Source organism: Indicator indicator, chromosome 11, assembly GCF_027791375.1.
Source record: "Indicator indicator isolate 239-I01 chromosome 11, UM_Iind_1.1, whole genome shotgun sequence".
NCBI lineage: Eukaryota > Metazoa > Chordata > Aves > Piciformes > Indicatoridae > Indicator > Indicator indicator.
The window spans coordinates 4,971,688-4,987,977 of NC_072020.1; the positions used below are offsets into that span (position 1 = coordinate 4,971,688).

Consider the following 16,290-nt stretch of genomic DNA (forward strand, 5'->3'; position numbering starts at 1 on the left):
AGAGCCAGAATAAGCCTTTGTCTGACCTTTTTTATTTGGGCTTTTTCTTAGTGGCCAGACTGGATCAGGAAAAACCTTTACTATGATGGGTAAGGACATGATGGTGCTTAATCTTTCAGTAGTGTTTTAATGTTTGTTTTTTGTCTTGAACTGAAATGTTTTGCTCAAACACCCAAGGTTGATTTAGATCTTTGTCTTCCTTCAGGTAACTTTAAGGTTTAAGGAATGGTGTAGCGCTCAGTGCAGTTCTTGCTTTATATGAAAAAAGTGAAGTGTAGGTATCCTTCTCTCTGAAGGTGTAGGCTTTTTCTGAGTCTAAAAGGAGAGGGGCTTTTGAATTCAATCGAACACTTGTAATAAATCTTCTCAAAAATGACTGTTTTAATAGCTTCCCTTTACTGGCTTCTATCCCTTTCATGTGTAGAAAACCACTGTAGCATCCAGAGGTCTTCCACATTAAAACACTTAAAAACAACTACCTCCTACACAGCTAGGAATTTGAGGCCTCTCTGTATGTGGAGGCATTCTCTTGTAATCCTCTTCTTCCAGTGGTGGTTTTAAGTACATTAATATTGTGCTTGACATCAGAAAGTTTCTGAAATACCCAGTTTGACCAACGTTTCAAGGACTACATAGAAATAAACTAAATATGGGGGCAGACTTGTTCTTCAGGCTAAGGCAGCTGTATTGTCATACCTGCACATGTTTGCTGTGGAAGTCCAAGTAGTTTATACTATTTTAGACTTGGGTCACCTATGGGCAGCTAAAATAAACTTTCACAAGCATCATTTAGACTACAGATAAATCTGACTTTGGATTACTAGTTCTTGAAAGCCAGTTTTATTGCATTTTCTTCTGTGATTTGGACATTAAAGTGACTAAAACTTGCTTGCTCAAATCTTTTGTAAGGACACTTTGAAAAGGTCAACCCTTACTTTTCAGCACTACTAATTAATTTCTTCTTTTTTTAATGAAAAATCTCTTCAGGGCCATCTGATTCTGATAATTTCACTCACAGCCTGAGAGGTGTAATCCCACGGAGTTTTGAGTACTTATTTTTCCTAATTGAACGGGAAAAAGAAAAGGTACATTTATTCTAGTTTATATTTCTTATTGCAGTAATGTCTCACATGAAAGATCAGCCAAGGGTTTTTGGGAAGCCATGTGTGTAGCTGTTAATTTTCCAGTATTAATTCCATCTTGCATCAAATTTATTAACAAAAAATGCTGGCATTCAGTGCTTTACCAAATTCTAGTGCACATTCTGCAGACACAAATGTGCTTGTGTTTGGAGTCTAAAATTGCATTGAGGGTTCTGGATGTTGGCTGTCATCTGGACATCAGCAATGAATAGCATGCAGAATATATCCACCCACTTTAGACAGATGTAAAAAGAGACTCAGTGCCATACAATGCCAGGCTCAATAAATCAAATCTGTCTACAGTGTAAATTGCTATGTGTTGCAGGCTGGCAGTGGAAAGAGTTTTCTCTGCAAGTGTTCCTTTATTGAAATCTACAATGAACAGATATTTGACTTGCTGGATTCTGCTTCAGCTGGGCTCTTGCTCAGAGAACACATCAAGAAAGGTGTCTTTGTTGATGGTGCTGTTGAACAGGTGTTGTCATCTGCTGCTGAAGCATACCAGGTAATTTTTGTTACTTTCTAATGTTTGGGCTATTTCTCTTGATGCTTGTTTGGTAAATATTCCTCCTTGATTAAAGCACTTATCTATTGCACGGTGTTTGACACCCTCTTCCCCTAAAATCAGCTTGAAAAGCTGTTTCTAGGCAGTGCTTCCTGACTGTCCCTCATGTAGGAATATGTATAGTTCTGGGGTTTGGGTTATATGAATTGCAATGACAGCAATATTTCCCTGGTGTTTGCCTTACACATCTCTAAGATAGCAGATGTACTCTTCTGTTGCTAATTAGGCAGTGTGTGTGTTCTAGAAATTGTCAGCTTTATTCCTCTATGAAGGAGACACACACACACACAACTTCTGTGACTTTAAATAGTTTTTAATCTTATGTACTGCTAACATACACCAGTGTGGGATAACTTTTGCTTTCAACCAGCAATGGCACTCTTGGAGGAAAGAAGTTAATATTGTAATAAATGCTGTTATGAAGCTTGACTGCAGCTATAGTTTTTCACTTCTAAAACACTTGTGCAAGGACAAACTAAAAAAAAAAAACCCAAACAAGTCTTGTCCTTGAGATTTTTTTTTTGAAAGCTGTTGCACTGAAATATGCTCACTGCTGTTCATGTCACCTGCATGTAAATACAGTCTGAGATACTTGGTATCACAGAGTGTTAGGGGTTGGAAGGGACCTTAAAAGATCATCCAGTCCAACCCCTCTGCCAGAGCAGGATCACCCAGGGCAGGTCACACAGGAAAACATCCAGGTGGGTTTTGAATGTCTCTAGAGAAGGAGTCTCTACAACTTCTCTGGGCAGCCTGCTCCAGGGCTCTGTCACCCTCACAGTGAGAAAGTTTCTCCTTATGCTCATGTAGAACCTCCTCTGCTCCAGATTGCCCCTTGCCCTATCATTGGACATCCCTGAGCAGAGCCGGACTCCATCCTCTTGACACTGCCCTGCACATCTTTATCGACATGAATGAGGTCACCCCTCAGGCTCCTCTGCTCCAAGCTGCAGAGCCCCAGCTCCCTCAGCTGGGAGATGTTCCACTGCCTTCAGCAGCTTTATGGCTCTGCACTGGGCTCTTTCAAGCATTATTTGATGTCTTTTCCACACTTAGGTATTAACTACAGGTTGGCGAAACCGTCGTGTGGCATCCACCTCAATGAACAGGGAGTCCTCAAGGTCTCATGCAGTCTTCACCATCACAGTGGAGTCCCTGGAGAAAAACAATGAGATCGTTAACATTCGATCTTCCCTGCTCAACCTGGTAGACTTGGCAGGATCTGAGAGACAGAAAGACACCCACACAGAAGGGCTGAGGTTGAAGGTGAGTTCTGTCATGGCTGTGGCATCTCTCTTTTCAGATGTGGTGCTGCCCTGGTCTGTCCACCAGGCCTGCTCACCTTTGTTGTCTTCTCTTCTCTAGGAGGCAGGTAATATAAATCGATCGCTCAGCTGCCTGGGCCTGGTCATCACAGCACTCGTTGATGTGGGTAATGGCAAACAGAGACACATTTGCTACCGAGACTCCAAGCTCACCTTTCTGCTACGGGTAATATAGATCCTCTGGATGTCATCTGCTGCTTGGGATGGAGGAAAAAAATACTTGTTTAGGTTGGGGGTTTTGCTCAAAAAACTGTACATAAAACATTTGCTTCAATTTTGGACTGGTGGAAGAATGCTTTTTTTACCTAAACAGAACTGTACTCAATTTATTAGTGTTAACTGAAGACAAATTTGTTTATGCTCCTAATCTCCTATTACAGATTTGCAAGTATTAAAGAAATAGAAGCACCTGTCTTCATCCCTGTCCTTTGGGACATTCTGTGTGTCACAGTGTAATGCTTAGAGATGTGTTCAAACCTTTGACAGGATTTCCGGAATTAGCCTAATGTGCTCCTGCAGTTTGTTCTGCACTAAGTAGCTCATAGGTGTCACCTAAACCACACAAACGAGGCTGACTTCCATGTTTTTACCTAGGATTCCCTTGGTGGCAATGCAAAAACATCAATAATTGCCAATGTCCACCCAGGATCCAGATGCTTTGGTGAGACACTGTCCACTCTTAATTTTGCTCAGCGAGCAAAGCTAATTAAAAACAAGGTACGAGAGTTACTCAACGTGTTACTTTTTGCTGGGGTTGTCAGGGAGCTGGGGTAGTTCAGCCTAGAGAAGAGAAGACTCCAGGGGGACCTTAGAGCTGCCTTCCAATACCTGAAGACATCCTCCAGGAAGGCTGCAGAGGGACTTTTCCTGAGAGTGTCTAGAGACAGGACAAGGGGAAATGGTTTGAAGCTGAGGGAGAGCAGGGTAAGACTAGATCTGAGGAAGAAGTTCTTCAGTCTGAGGGTGGTGAGACTCTGGAATAGGCTGCCCAGGGAGGCTGTAGTTGCCTCCTCCCTTGGGGTGTTCAAGGCCAGGCTGGATGAGGCCTTGAGCAGCTGACTCTAGTGGTGGGGAGGTTGGAGTAGATGATGTCTGAGGTCCCTTCCAACCTGAGCCATTCTGTGATTTAAAGCACACATCAGCAAACAAGGTAGCTTCATTGACAAACTCTTATGCTTCCACTAATTTAAATGAATAAAACTTCTTTTAAAACCTTAAATTTGCTTTCCTAAATGGGTTTTATGACATGAGTTTTCTAAAGCACTTGTTTGCTTTTGATTATGGATAGAGTACAACAGCTGAGGATGAGGTGATGGCTGACAGTAGTGTGTATTCATTGTTTGTTCTCGGGGTACTTCATTAGAAAAAGTACAAAGTAAATCTGCACTGAAAACTAAAACTGTCCTTTCAAAGTTCAATTTAATGGTATATCAATGCTTCTGGTTTTTCTATATGCTAATACCCAGAATATAAGTTCTTGTGAGTGGGTTTTGAAAGTATGTTGGCACCTGGCTGGGAACAACTGTCTCCAGTGTAAACTGCTTTGGTTGTCAAAAAGCTTCAGACACAATTCTGCAGAAATCATTACACTTTTTAACCAATCATTTTGACTAAGGTGCAACTCACTGTTTTCTCACTAAATAGAACTCTTCCTTTCCTAAGATGGAGATACCTCTTGGTGGGTTTGTTGTTTTGCAGTCTTTGGAGTTTTTTCTTATACTGTTAAATATAAGATCTTTATTAGTGCCTTTTGCTAATTTTCTCTTAATGTACTTATGAAAGGCTGTGGTCAATGAAGACACACAGGGAAATGTGAGCCAGCTGCAAGCTGAGGTCAAGAAGTTGAAAGAGCAGCTTGCTCAACTTACTTCAGTGCCATCTACGCCTTATATTTCTGTATCACAAGGTAAGAACTGGGGCTGAGGAGAGGCATCTTGCTATTTTAGTAGCCTAGAGTGTTGGAGCCTTATGGAATTGATTCAGTTTCTGAACAATTCCTGTTTCTGTAGGAACTGATCTACAGAGGCTGCATTCGTCCTATGGATTCCATTGCTTGTATTTGTGTCAAATATTTTGCAGGAACTGTTAACATGATTTTAGGTTCTTCCTCTCAGAAGTTTGTGTGCAGGGCTGTGGTTTTAATTACAGAATGCCTGCAATACTCTTCCAGTTTGAAAGTGCTGCCTAATGCACTTTTTTCCCAGCTTCCCTTTTGGCCTCTTCAGGAAGATTCTTAGAAAGATGCTTAACGTTCAATAAAAGATTGATTTCAATGTAAGATGTTCATGGGGAGGTTCTGTATTTCTTTTTCCTCCAGGAACTCTTCTCTAGCCATTGTGTCTGCCATGCAGATCCCAGCACAGCTACACTATAGTATCTGTAATGCAGATCCTAGCATAACTTTCTACTGTGTGTACTTCTCACTCAAATGCACTACCTTAGAATGTTTGATTAAGAAGTAGTAAACTTGGTCTTGTAAGTTCTACTGTGTTCTTGAGTCTGCTTGCCAAGAAATAGATGACAGAGCAATAAAGTTACTGCAGTACTTAGAAAGGCTTGGCTAATGTAAACCATCTGTGGTAGAGTTTTCTTCTGTTTGCATCTAGATTTAACCAGTGAAAGCAAGTCAGTGATTACATGGGACACTGAATCACTGTCCTTTAGTGCATGAAGATGGACAGAGGGCTCAAAAATGTTCAGACCTGTGAGAGTTCTGAGGGAAAGCAAGTGATGATGCTTAAGCACTGAAGAGATTTTATCCAGAGCCTAATACATTACAGCTGTTTAGTCTGCACAGTTCAATTATATTTGTAATATTCACTTACACAAATGTGAAATCTGCTTGCATGATGGCATTTTGAACTTGATTAAATTACCTCAGGGTAGTTCTGCACCTAGATGCTCTGGTGGATAGTTTTCTATAAATAAGTAGCCTTGCCTGTGTGAGGATGATCAGGAAAGCTATTCTGAATTAATGTTTGAAAAGGATCAGTTAAACCCTTTTCATCCCTTGCGTGGACACTTTCTTTGCAGATGAATTAACTAATTATCCACTTAATTCATGTTTCTTTCCTTGAATTTCTTTCTCATAAACCAATTTTTAAGCCATTTTAATTTGTACAGACTGTAGTAATAATGCTAATAATGGCTTGGTGTTATCAAATTAATTTCAGAAGGGCTTTGCATGTTAAGGATGTACTCAGCAGACTGATTCTTTTAATGATAGTTCATCATAAAGCTATTTAATGCTTGAATAACTTTGATAATTACACAATTATGTATTTTGACTCTGTTCTTTATCAGCACTTCCAGGTGACTAGGAATTACTGTCTAAACTTTGCTCTGGGTATGACATATGATCTTTGTAGAGGAATCATACTGGTCAAAGAATTAGTTTACATTTTCTTTACACAACTGGCACATTATATACATAGAAAAACCTAGTTAAGGAGTCTTTTAATAAATATGTCTTTTGTTTCTTTGACTTGTCCTGCAGATGCTGTTGAAAAAGGAAACAACAACGTAAATTACCTGAACAACTTTCTTGACGCAATGTTGTTCTGGGAGAAATCAGAAGGCGAAAAGAAAGTAAGAAAGCATGGATATTCTTGAGTGCATTCTGTGTGCTCTCAGAGACCAACGAGCATAGTGAAGCAGATTGCCTGCATGATGTTCCTTTGCCTTTGAATAAAAGTACTGTGTCCAAAGGCAGTAAGATTTGGAACTCAGTCAAATGATATTTAAGGTAAAATCTGTAGTCCTCAGGAGTACAAGGATGTTATGAGGCTATCACAGAATATTAGGGGCTGGAAGGAACTCCCAGAGATCATCCAGTCCAACCCCCGTGCCAGAACAGAATCACCTAGGACAAGTCACACAGGAACATATTCAGGTATATTTTCAGTGTCTTCAGAGAAGGAGACTCCACAACCTCTCTTGATCAGCCTGCTCCACAGCTCTGTCACCTACACAGTGATAAAGTTTTCCCTTATGTTCACATAGAACTTCTCTGCTCCAGCTTGCCCCCATTGCCCCTTGTCCTGTCATTTGGCATCCCTGAGCAGAGCCTGGCTCTGTCCTGACACTGCCCTGCACATCTTTATCAACAGGAGTGAGGTCACCCCTCAGGCTCCTCTGCTCCAAGCTGCAGAGCCCCAGCTCCCTCAGCCTGTCCTCACAGGGAGATGTTCCACTCTCTTAGCAGCTTTGTGGCTCTGCACTGGGCTCTTTGAAGCAGTTCTCTGATGTCCTTCTTGTGTCCAGAACTGGACACAATATTCCAGATGCAGCCTCACCAGGGCAGAGTAGAGGGTGAGGGAGAGAACTAGAAGGGTCAAAGCCTGAAAAGATCTTCATCTGGCTACTGCTGTAAATGACACTAAAGAAAAGTTTCTCCAAATACATTAGCAACAAAGACTGTTGCTCTCTACAGATCTGCTCCAAGTTACAGTCTGTGTGTTCACCAGTTTACTGTTGAGTTTTGCATGATTTGTCTGTGTGTGATACATGCAGCTTAATCTTATCTATTGTAACTGTCGCTTTTTTACCAATCTGTACATGTACTTTCTAAGAATTTATTACAGAAAATTGCCCAACTGGAAGATCTATGTGCCAAGAAGGAGAAGTTTATTCAGTCCAATAAAATGATAGTTAAGTTCCGTGAAGACCACATTGCTCGCTTGGAGAGATTGCACAGAGAGGCTGGTGGGAGCTTATTGCCCAACGAGCAAGAAGGTCTCCTCAGTGAATTGAGGGAGGAATTGCAGATGCTCAGGGAACAGGTAAGGCTTTGGGTTTTCCCTTCTAGAACTTATTTTTTTGTGAGAATAGGTCATGTACTGGAGTTGTGTGACTTTAGGTGCTTTAGGAAAGGCAGGAAAGAGGAAGATGGGTGGTGGGTTCCTTTACGGAGGCATCTCACATGCATGGAGTTTCCCTCCCTGCATAACCAAGCTGCCAAGTGAAGCAGTACAGACCAATCACACAAAACCATTGCTATGGCATGCAGGGACAGGGTTAAGAAAACCAACTCTAAAGTTAAAACTGAAAAGGCATGTCAAGAGCACCAAGGAAAGCTACTGCTTAATTGCCACTAAAAGAGTAAACACATAAAATGTAAACCCCATGTCTTTGAAAGCACATCCAAGAGAGGTAAGAAAACAAACAAAAATTGGGGCAGTTTTAACTGCTGTAGGGAATACCTTTTTTTTTTTTTTTCTTCTGTTGCAATTCATGCTTATTAAATGCAGCAGAGCAAAAGCTAGGTGTGTATTGCATTGGCTGGAAAATACCACCTGCTGAGCCAAACACTGCTTGTCACAGCTGGAACACCACCCACGAGTTGCCAAGTATGCCATGGAGAACCACAACCTCAGAGAGGAGAACAAAAAGCTGCGCGCTCTAAAGTCAGTCAGAAAGGCTCAAGAAATCGATGCTCAGACCATTGCAGAACTAGAAAAAGCTTTTTTGGAAGCTTCAGCCACAGAGAAAAATACTGAAGGTAAAAAACAGCTAATGTTTTACTGCTAAATAAGCTTGGTGTACTTGTATTGTGTGCAATCCAGTGTTGAAAAGGTCCATCTTGATGGTTTTTTGCCCTTTTCAGTGTGGTACCTGAAGACACTGAAGGCTTGGCCTTCAAGCAAATAAAGCAATGGGGAGTTTGAATCCTTGTGTATCCTGTGAACAGCAGCCATAATCTCTTTTTGTTGTCCTTAGTTGTCATGAAGACTGCAGTATTATTAATTAATTGACTTTTTTTTCATATGGCCTGTTGCTAATACCTGTTTTCTCCAATCAGTTGCTGCTGTGCTGTTCTAAGGCCTAGGGATGCTTTCATTTTAGTAAAACTTAAGATATTCAAGGTACTCTGATTTCAGAGTATGTATTTGTTCTTCAGGTCATCATTCATATTCCACCACCACATCAGTGGAAGGCAACTCACTGGCATCTGTTGAAAAGCTGAAAGCACGTCTGCTGCAGACTCAGAGTGAACTGGCAAGTTCAAAACAAGAATATGAAGAGTTTAAAGAGCTGACCAAGTGAGACAAAACACTAGATAAATGTCTTTAAATAATTATTTTTTTAAAGTTAGTCTGAAATCCCAAAAATGCAGTCTTAAGTATTTTCTTGGCAGGAAGAATTCTCTATTGTTGCTTTCATTAAGAGCAGCACAAGACAATATGCAAGACCTGACTAATATCTCCATGTACACGCAAGTGAGTGATATGTCTCAGCTTGATCCAGGCCTTTTCAGATGCAGCTCCTGTTACTGGACTTTTGTGATGTCCTTTTTGCTCATTTGGACAGTTGTACAAATCTGTGGTTTAATCCTAGCTGTGCAGCAAACCCATGAACTGTATAAACCATGATGTTATCATCTGCTGAGTTCATCAGTTCGACAATCCAGCTATTGTTCTCTATTGTTAGTTACAATGGGGTCTTTATATCTTGGAATCAGAGAATGGCTCAGGTTGGAAGGGATCTCAGAGCTCTGCAGAGCACCTAAGGACAATTATTCTGAAATTTCTGCTCAAATGTTGGATTTCAGTTAAAGTCCTCTTAGAGGGCAAAATAATCTTAACAGAGCAGCACTTAAAAAAAAAAAATCTTTAAGGGATTTTCTTTAATCCTGGCAAGCAGCAGTTCAGGCTTGTCATATAACTGGATAACATTTTTAAAGCTTAAAACCATATTGGTATGGGTGATAGCACTTTCTCCTGAAGGAATTGCAGAGCTCTCAGCTTATTTCTTACCATGTAATGGATTTTTTTTCTGACATGTTTAGTTATCCATCTGCTTGTACAAATAAGCTTCTTAGTTTCCTAATATTCAGATTATTTTTTCTTTTAATACAGCAGTGGTGGCTTTCTTCTCAAAATAATGTTTGGGCAAGAGCTCAGCTGCAGTTTCCTCAGTGACAATGCTGCAGCTTATTTTTACTGGTGGGAGGGCATAATGCTGGGGTCATTTTGACAGTAGTAACACACTTCCTAAACAGGAAAAAGCAGATGGAACTGGAATCAGAGCTTCAATCCCTTCAGAAAGCAAACCACCATCTGGAAAATATTCTGGAGGCAACCAAAGCACACAAGCGCCAAGAAGTCTCTCAGTTACATAAGATGCATAGAGAAACTCTGAAGGTATGAGAGTGAGTTTGTTTAAAAGCACTCACACTCCTGAGTTGTGTGAGAGCACAGGCTTTGATTTGTCTGATCCTTAGCCTAGTGTTCTGGTGTGTAATCCATAGGTGAAAACCAGATCTGCTGCTTTTTTGTGCTGAAACACTGCTCATCAGATGACAAATCTGCAAAAGCGCAGTGGTTTAGAACTCCCTGCTTTGAGCTTTTTTATTTCATTATTCTGCTTATAGAACTATGCAGTGCAATACCATTCAAAGTCTTCATGTTACAGTTAAAGACTGCTTTGTCATCTTCCTAACAGAACATAACCACTCCAACTAAAGCTTACCAGCTCAGGTCTCGCCTAGTGCCGCGAATAAGCCCAGAAATCTTAGGTTTTCAGTCTGAAGATTTCCAGCCTTCTGAAGAGCTCGTGGATGACATCTTGAAAGAGCCAATCCCCCCAGAGATGAGTGAACAAGCCTATGAGGCCATTGCTGAGGAGCTCAAAGTGGCACAGGTAAATGTTGTAAATAAAAACTGAAATGTATGTGTCACTCCATCCTAAAGCAGGTTTTGGTGGGAAATACTTACAGCAAATCTATTTGAATTTGCCTGGGAAACTGAAGCACTGAATATTGACGGCTTGACTGAACAGTTCTCCAATTATCCATTGTACTGAAGAGGATTTACAATGAAAATAGTGAAATAGATTTGTGAGTTGAATAGCATAAACACTGTGAAGTATACAGGGCATTTAAACTTTTTACTCTTTTAGCCTGATGACTTGATTCTGAGGAAGCTTCTTGATAGGTTGTTGATGACAGCAACATTTGGAACAATACCCAAGCTTAGTATACAACACTGCATTACTGGAAGAAACCTGGCCAATAATGCTGCGTCCCATTATACCTCAATTGTCTTATCTCTTTCCTAAAGGACAGGGAAAGCCTTTTGTCCCACAGAAGAGTGCTACAAAGTTATCTGAACTATTCTTTAGAAGCTGGAACTGACTTAAGTGCATGTAAAATCCTGACAAAAGAGCCAAACTCCCTCTGTGATGTTTACCATAGTGCAGAACTCCTGTAAGGAATTTAGCTTGTGTATATTTTGAATAACTTCTTTTTAAAGCCTTATTTCTCCAACATGAACATGTGTCTGAATTTTTTATTTACTGAATTTATTTACTGAATTCAGCCCTTGTGTTCTGGCAGTTAAGTTAGCAATAGGAAGAATCAGCCACTTCAGATACCAGTTTATTTTTGAATGTTCTATTTTCTCTTGATTCGGGTTATAAAAAAAAAAAAAGTAGTTGGCATTTTGATATTTAATATGCACAGCCTGTCATATGGTATGTGAGAATAACTGGAAGATGGGTGCCCTAATTTTGAGTGTCTGTTGTGTTACAGGAGCAACTGAGCACATTGCAGACAAAGCTGGATGAAGAGGAAAGCAAAAATATAAAACTCCAGCAGCATGTTAACAAACTGGAGCATCATTCTGCTCAGATACAGGAGGTGAGTCTGTATATGTGGCAAGGTGCTGTCTGCCACATTCATACTACTGAGTCATGTAGTGAAATCTGCAGTGTTAATTCATAGAACCATAGAATGCCTCAGGTTGGAAGGGACCTCAGAAATCATCTCCTTCAACCTTCCTACCATGGGCCCGAACACCTCTCACCTAGACTCAGCTGCTCAATGCCTCATCCAGCCTGGCCTTCAACACCCCCAGGGAGGAGGCAACTACAGCCTCCCTGGGCAGCCTATTCCAGAGTCTCACCATCCTCAGACTGAAGAACTTCTTCCTCAGATCCAGTCTAACCCTGCTCTCCCTCAGCTTCAAACCATTTCCCCTTGTCCTGTCTCTAGACACTCTCAGAAAAGATCCCTCTGCAGCCTTCCTGGAGGATGTCTTCAGGTATTGGAAGGCAGCTCTAAGGTCCCCCTGGAGTCTTCTCTTCTCTAGGCTTAACAACCCCAGCTCCCTCACAACCCCAGTTTTTCATTGTATTCTTCCCAGATGAATCTCATTTCTGATAGCTCTGTTCTGAAGTACATCTTAGGTCCTAAGCTGTGGCTTTATTTTAAATTAACTTCTCAGGTAAGAGAATGTCCTTAAAGATGTCATATTCGGAGTTTTTCTTTCTGCACTTCTATGTGTTTCGGATTCACTGAACATCTTGTACTTATAATCAGCTGATGAAATGCTGTGCTATGTTATTACATTATTATCACAGCCCTGTGACTTAGCCACTTCTACATTTTCACTTAAGATTTTTACTTCTCTTCTCAAGCTTCTTTCATCTGAAAGGAATGAGTGGAGTAAAGAGCGCCAAGAGCTCCTTGAACAGACGAAAACACTTGAAAAGCAACTCCAGGACAGTCTAAGCAAGACTGATAGTAAGTCTTCAACGCTGACATTGCATATGAAGTTTTGGGGTTCTCCATGTTTTGAATCCACAATAGCATTTGCTGAGTAACTTGTTTGGGTTGTTAGTTCTACTGCTTTGGTTTTGGTTTTTTTTTAATCCCCAATTCTCGCAAGATAGCTTTTGTCTGCCCAGTCTCACACAGTATACAAAATTTCACTCTGGATGTGAAGGGAGTATTTTTAAAACAAAATGTCAACTAAAAAGAAAGGGAAAGTCCTCTACTGGTCCATGGAAATGCAGGAATATCGTCTGGAATGTTGATTCTGCCTGTAGTCATTAGTTCCTACAGTCAATGTTTCATTGACATGTTGCATTTACAAATCCTTTTTGTGTGTGACCTTCAAGGTTCACAGAATCCTAGAATGTTTAAGGTTGCAAGAGACCCTAAAGATCATCTTGTTCCAACCTCCCTGCCATGGGCAGGGACACCTTCCTCTAGGACCAGGTTGCTCAAGGCCTCATCAAGCCTGGCCTTGAACACTTCCAAGGTGGAGGCATCCACAACCTTCCTGGGCAGCCTGTTCCAGTGTCTCACCATCCAATTCCACTGAAAATGTGTCAAGTTTTGTGAGGTCTTTCCCAGGATATTCTGTGATGTTACATATCTTCTGTCTAGGACAGTTTTCTAAGTAACATTATGGAATGTTTGGTTTTGACAGTATTAAAAAGTGAAGTCTGTGACTTGCGCATTGTCCTGCAGTCTGCAGACAAGGAGCTGTCTGCTGTAAAACAGGAGTATAGTGCCTTCAGGGAAAAGCAAGAAAAAGAATTGAGTCAGCTTTCTGGGAGGCACATGGATGTGCAGTTCCAGCTGGACAGTGTCAGGTATGTTGGTGGTTTGGTAAAATGCCTCCCTTAAGCATCCAGTGATTTACTTTCCTGCGTGGGAAGTTACACTTTACATCTCTTGTTCAAAGTTGTTAGTTTGTGTTTATGTCCTTTGCTTATTTTTTTCCTCAATTCTTTCCATGCCTATTTCAGAGCCACATGGAAGAATATGGAAAAATTAGAAAGAAAATAAAATTAATCTTTCTTAATTTTGGTTTGCTACAGCATTATCCCATCAATTAGGATATCCCTATGAATTTACTGACCTCCAAAAGAGGACTAGTTTGGTTGTCATGGGTGGGGGTTTGACTTTTTTTTTTTCAATGGAGTCTTAAAAATTGATTTATTTCTTGGTCTGCTCACACGAAGCAGGAGACACCACAATGCTCCTCTAAAAGTACAAGTGGAAAAACTATAAAAATAAACTGAAGTTTGTCTATTGAAACCTGCAAAGTTTCAAATGGCCACTATTACTAAGAGATGAAAATCAGTCTTTTTAATCATTACTGTGACTTAGTTCAAAGATTCATAGAATAGTTTAGGTTGGAAGGTACCTTCAAGATTATCTAGTTCCAACCCCTCAGCCATTGGCCCGGACACCTCCCACTAGCCCTGGCTCTGGCCTTGAACAGCTTCAGGGAAGGGGCATCCATGACCTCCCTGGGCAACCTGTTCCAGTGTTTCCCCATCCTTACTGTCAAGAATTTCTTCCTAATCTCTAAATTTGCCCTCCTCAAACTTCAATCCATTTCTTCTTGTCCTGTCACCTTGTAAAAAGTCCCTCCCCAACTCTCCTGTAGCCCCTTTCAGGTACTGGAAGGCTGCTTGCTCTAAGGTCTCCCTGGAGCCTACTCCAGGCTGAACAGCCCCAACTCTCCCAGTGTGTCCCCATAGCAGAGGTTCTCCAGCCCTCTGATCACCTCTGTGGCCTCCTCTGGACCCACTCCAGGAGCTCTATGTCCCTTAATGTAATGTTGGGGTTTGGTGGTGGTGTGTTTTCGTTTGGGGTTGGTGTTGTTTTACCCCTGTTAAGCTGAGTAAGTTATTGCATTCTGGTGAGTCATGTCTTAGCTGAAGTAATTTTTTGAGTGATGCATTATGAGGCTGGGAACCTGGAAGTGAAATTAAATGTTGTGGTTTCGTTGCTGCCATCTGTGTTAGCAAAAGTATTGACTTCCTGTGAGCTCTCCATCAATAACAATATTCATAACACACATCTAGCAGCCCTTGCACTTCTACGGAAGATTAAGTGAAACAAGTTTTCAGGATGATAATTTAGAGGGAAATCACCCAGGCTTGCCTAGATTATCTAAAGATTTTATATGGAGTAAACACTCTAGGTATCAGCCAAGCAGAGGTAGATGTCAGGATTATTGTAGCAGAGTCTTTTGCCCAACATCTGGCTTAAAAAAAATTAAATTAAAAAATGCAGTTCTCAAGAGGATGACTGAAATTTTGTAAGTAGAGGATTACTCTGAGAGAGTAACTCTGAGAGAGTAACTCTGCCTTCTCTGGTGCCCTTCAAAAATAGGTAGTTTGTAAGTTTCGAGGAAGTGTTCCCGTTTGTGCCAATCACAGCTTTCTGAGATTATAAAATACTGAGCAGAGTATTTTATAATGAAGCAAACCCTTATATTTTGGGTGGGGTTGGAGTTTGGTGTTTTTTTGTTTTTTCTTTACTAAAGGCTGGAACATGAGAAGATTCTTGAGGAAAAAGCCAGCCTGCAGGATGACTATGACAACCTGCAGGAAGTAGCAAAGTTTGAGACGGATCAGCTGAAACAACAACTCGAGGACAGAAAACAAGAAGCAGAAGCAATGAAAACTGAGCTTTGTGTAAGACAGTCAAGGCTTTTCAAGGACTTTGGCTACATGAGTAACTCATTTCATTCCTGTTATTTTCTCATCAGTAATAGATCCCACAGTGATGGTAGTTTGGCTGCTATTTCATTTGGAAGGTGTTCCCACAATCTTTACACAGCGCAAGATTTTTGCATTGTGAATGGTTTGGGAAGGGACCTCCAAAGGTCATCCAGTCCAAACCTCATGCAGTCAGCAGGGATGTCCTCCACTAGTTCAGGTTGCTCAGAGCCTTGTCAAGCTTGACCTTAAATATCTCCAGGGATGGGGCCTCAACCACTTCCAGGGGCAACCTGTTGCAGTGTTCCAACAGCCTCATGGTACAGAACTTATTCCTAACATCCAATCTCAATCTGCTCTTCTCTCATTTCAAACCATTGCCCCTTGTCACTGCATGCCTTGTGAAACAGTCCCTCTGCAGCCTTGTTGTAGCCCCCTTCAGGTACTGGAAGGCCACTATTAGGTCTCCCTGGAATCTATCCTTGTAGCAGAGGTACTCCAGCCCCCTCATCATTTTTGTAGCTCTTCTCTGAACCTACTCCATCAGGTCCATGTCCTTCCTGTGCTGAAGGCTCCAGAGCTGGATGCAGTACTCTAGATGAGGTTTCACCAGAGCAGAGGGGCAGAATTGCCTCTCAATCTGCTGGCCACACTTCCTCCTCAGGCTACAAGAAATATCCAACAGCATGATGAAGTAGTAGGTTTTCAGCTGAAGAAATGGCTCTGGAAATATTGATGGAGATGGGTTAATCAGTGGAGGAGTAAGAAGCTTCTTTGGAAAAGAATCCTGACATCGAAATGCTGGTGACCTTTTACCTCATGCTATTGAAAGCTGGCTTCCTTATTCTGTCTTTACAAAGCAGTCTCTTAATATTGCTGGTGGATGTGATCTTGTTAAAATGATCTATGGCTTTTTGTGGTGGCCACTGTCCTGCAGGTTAGTCAAGGCTGCCCTTGAAAGCCTGTCAGATTGCAGTGACTGCAAAACCCAGCAGGAAGGTTGCTCAAGGGCTTT

At 41.2% G+C, this 16,290-nt stretch overlaps 1 protein-coding gene across 1 annotated transcript in view; it reads left to right on the top strand.

Moving 5' to 3' along the window:
• Positions 1-16,290, top strand: part of KIF15 (kinesin family member 15) — a 35,144-nt gene that overhangs the window by 6,660 nt on the left and 12,194 nt on the right. The window contains exons 6-22 of the mRNA XM_054385117.1: positions 52-89; positions 988-1,085; positions 1,468-1,647; positions 2,764-2,973; positions 3,073-3,198; positions 3,627-3,749; positions 4,815-4,938; positions 6,529-6,620; positions 7,604-7,813; positions 8,355-8,532; positions 8,932-9,073; positions 10,033-10,174; positions 10,476-10,673; positions 11,563-11,670; positions 12,450-12,555; positions 13,247-13,412; positions 15,101-15,251. Of these exons, the coding sequence (XP_054241092.1) occupies positions 52-89; positions 988-1,085; positions 1,468-1,647; positions 2,764-2,973; positions 3,073-3,198; positions 3,627-3,749; positions 4,815-4,938; positions 6,529-6,620; positions 7,604-7,813; positions 8,355-8,532; positions 8,932-9,073; positions 10,033-10,174; positions 10,476-10,673; positions 11,563-11,670; positions 12,450-12,555; positions 13,247-13,412; positions 15,101-15,251 (2,392 nt within the window). The remainder of the gene's footprint in view (positions 1-51; positions 90-987; positions 1,086-1,467; positions 1,648-2,763; positions 2,974-3,072; positions 3,199-3,626; positions 3,750-4,814; positions 4,939-6,528; positions 6,621-7,603; positions 7,814-8,354; positions 8,533-8,931; positions 9,074-10,032; positions 10,175-10,475; positions 10,674-11,562; positions 11,671-12,449; positions 12,556-13,246; positions 13,413-15,100; positions 15,252-16,290) is intronic.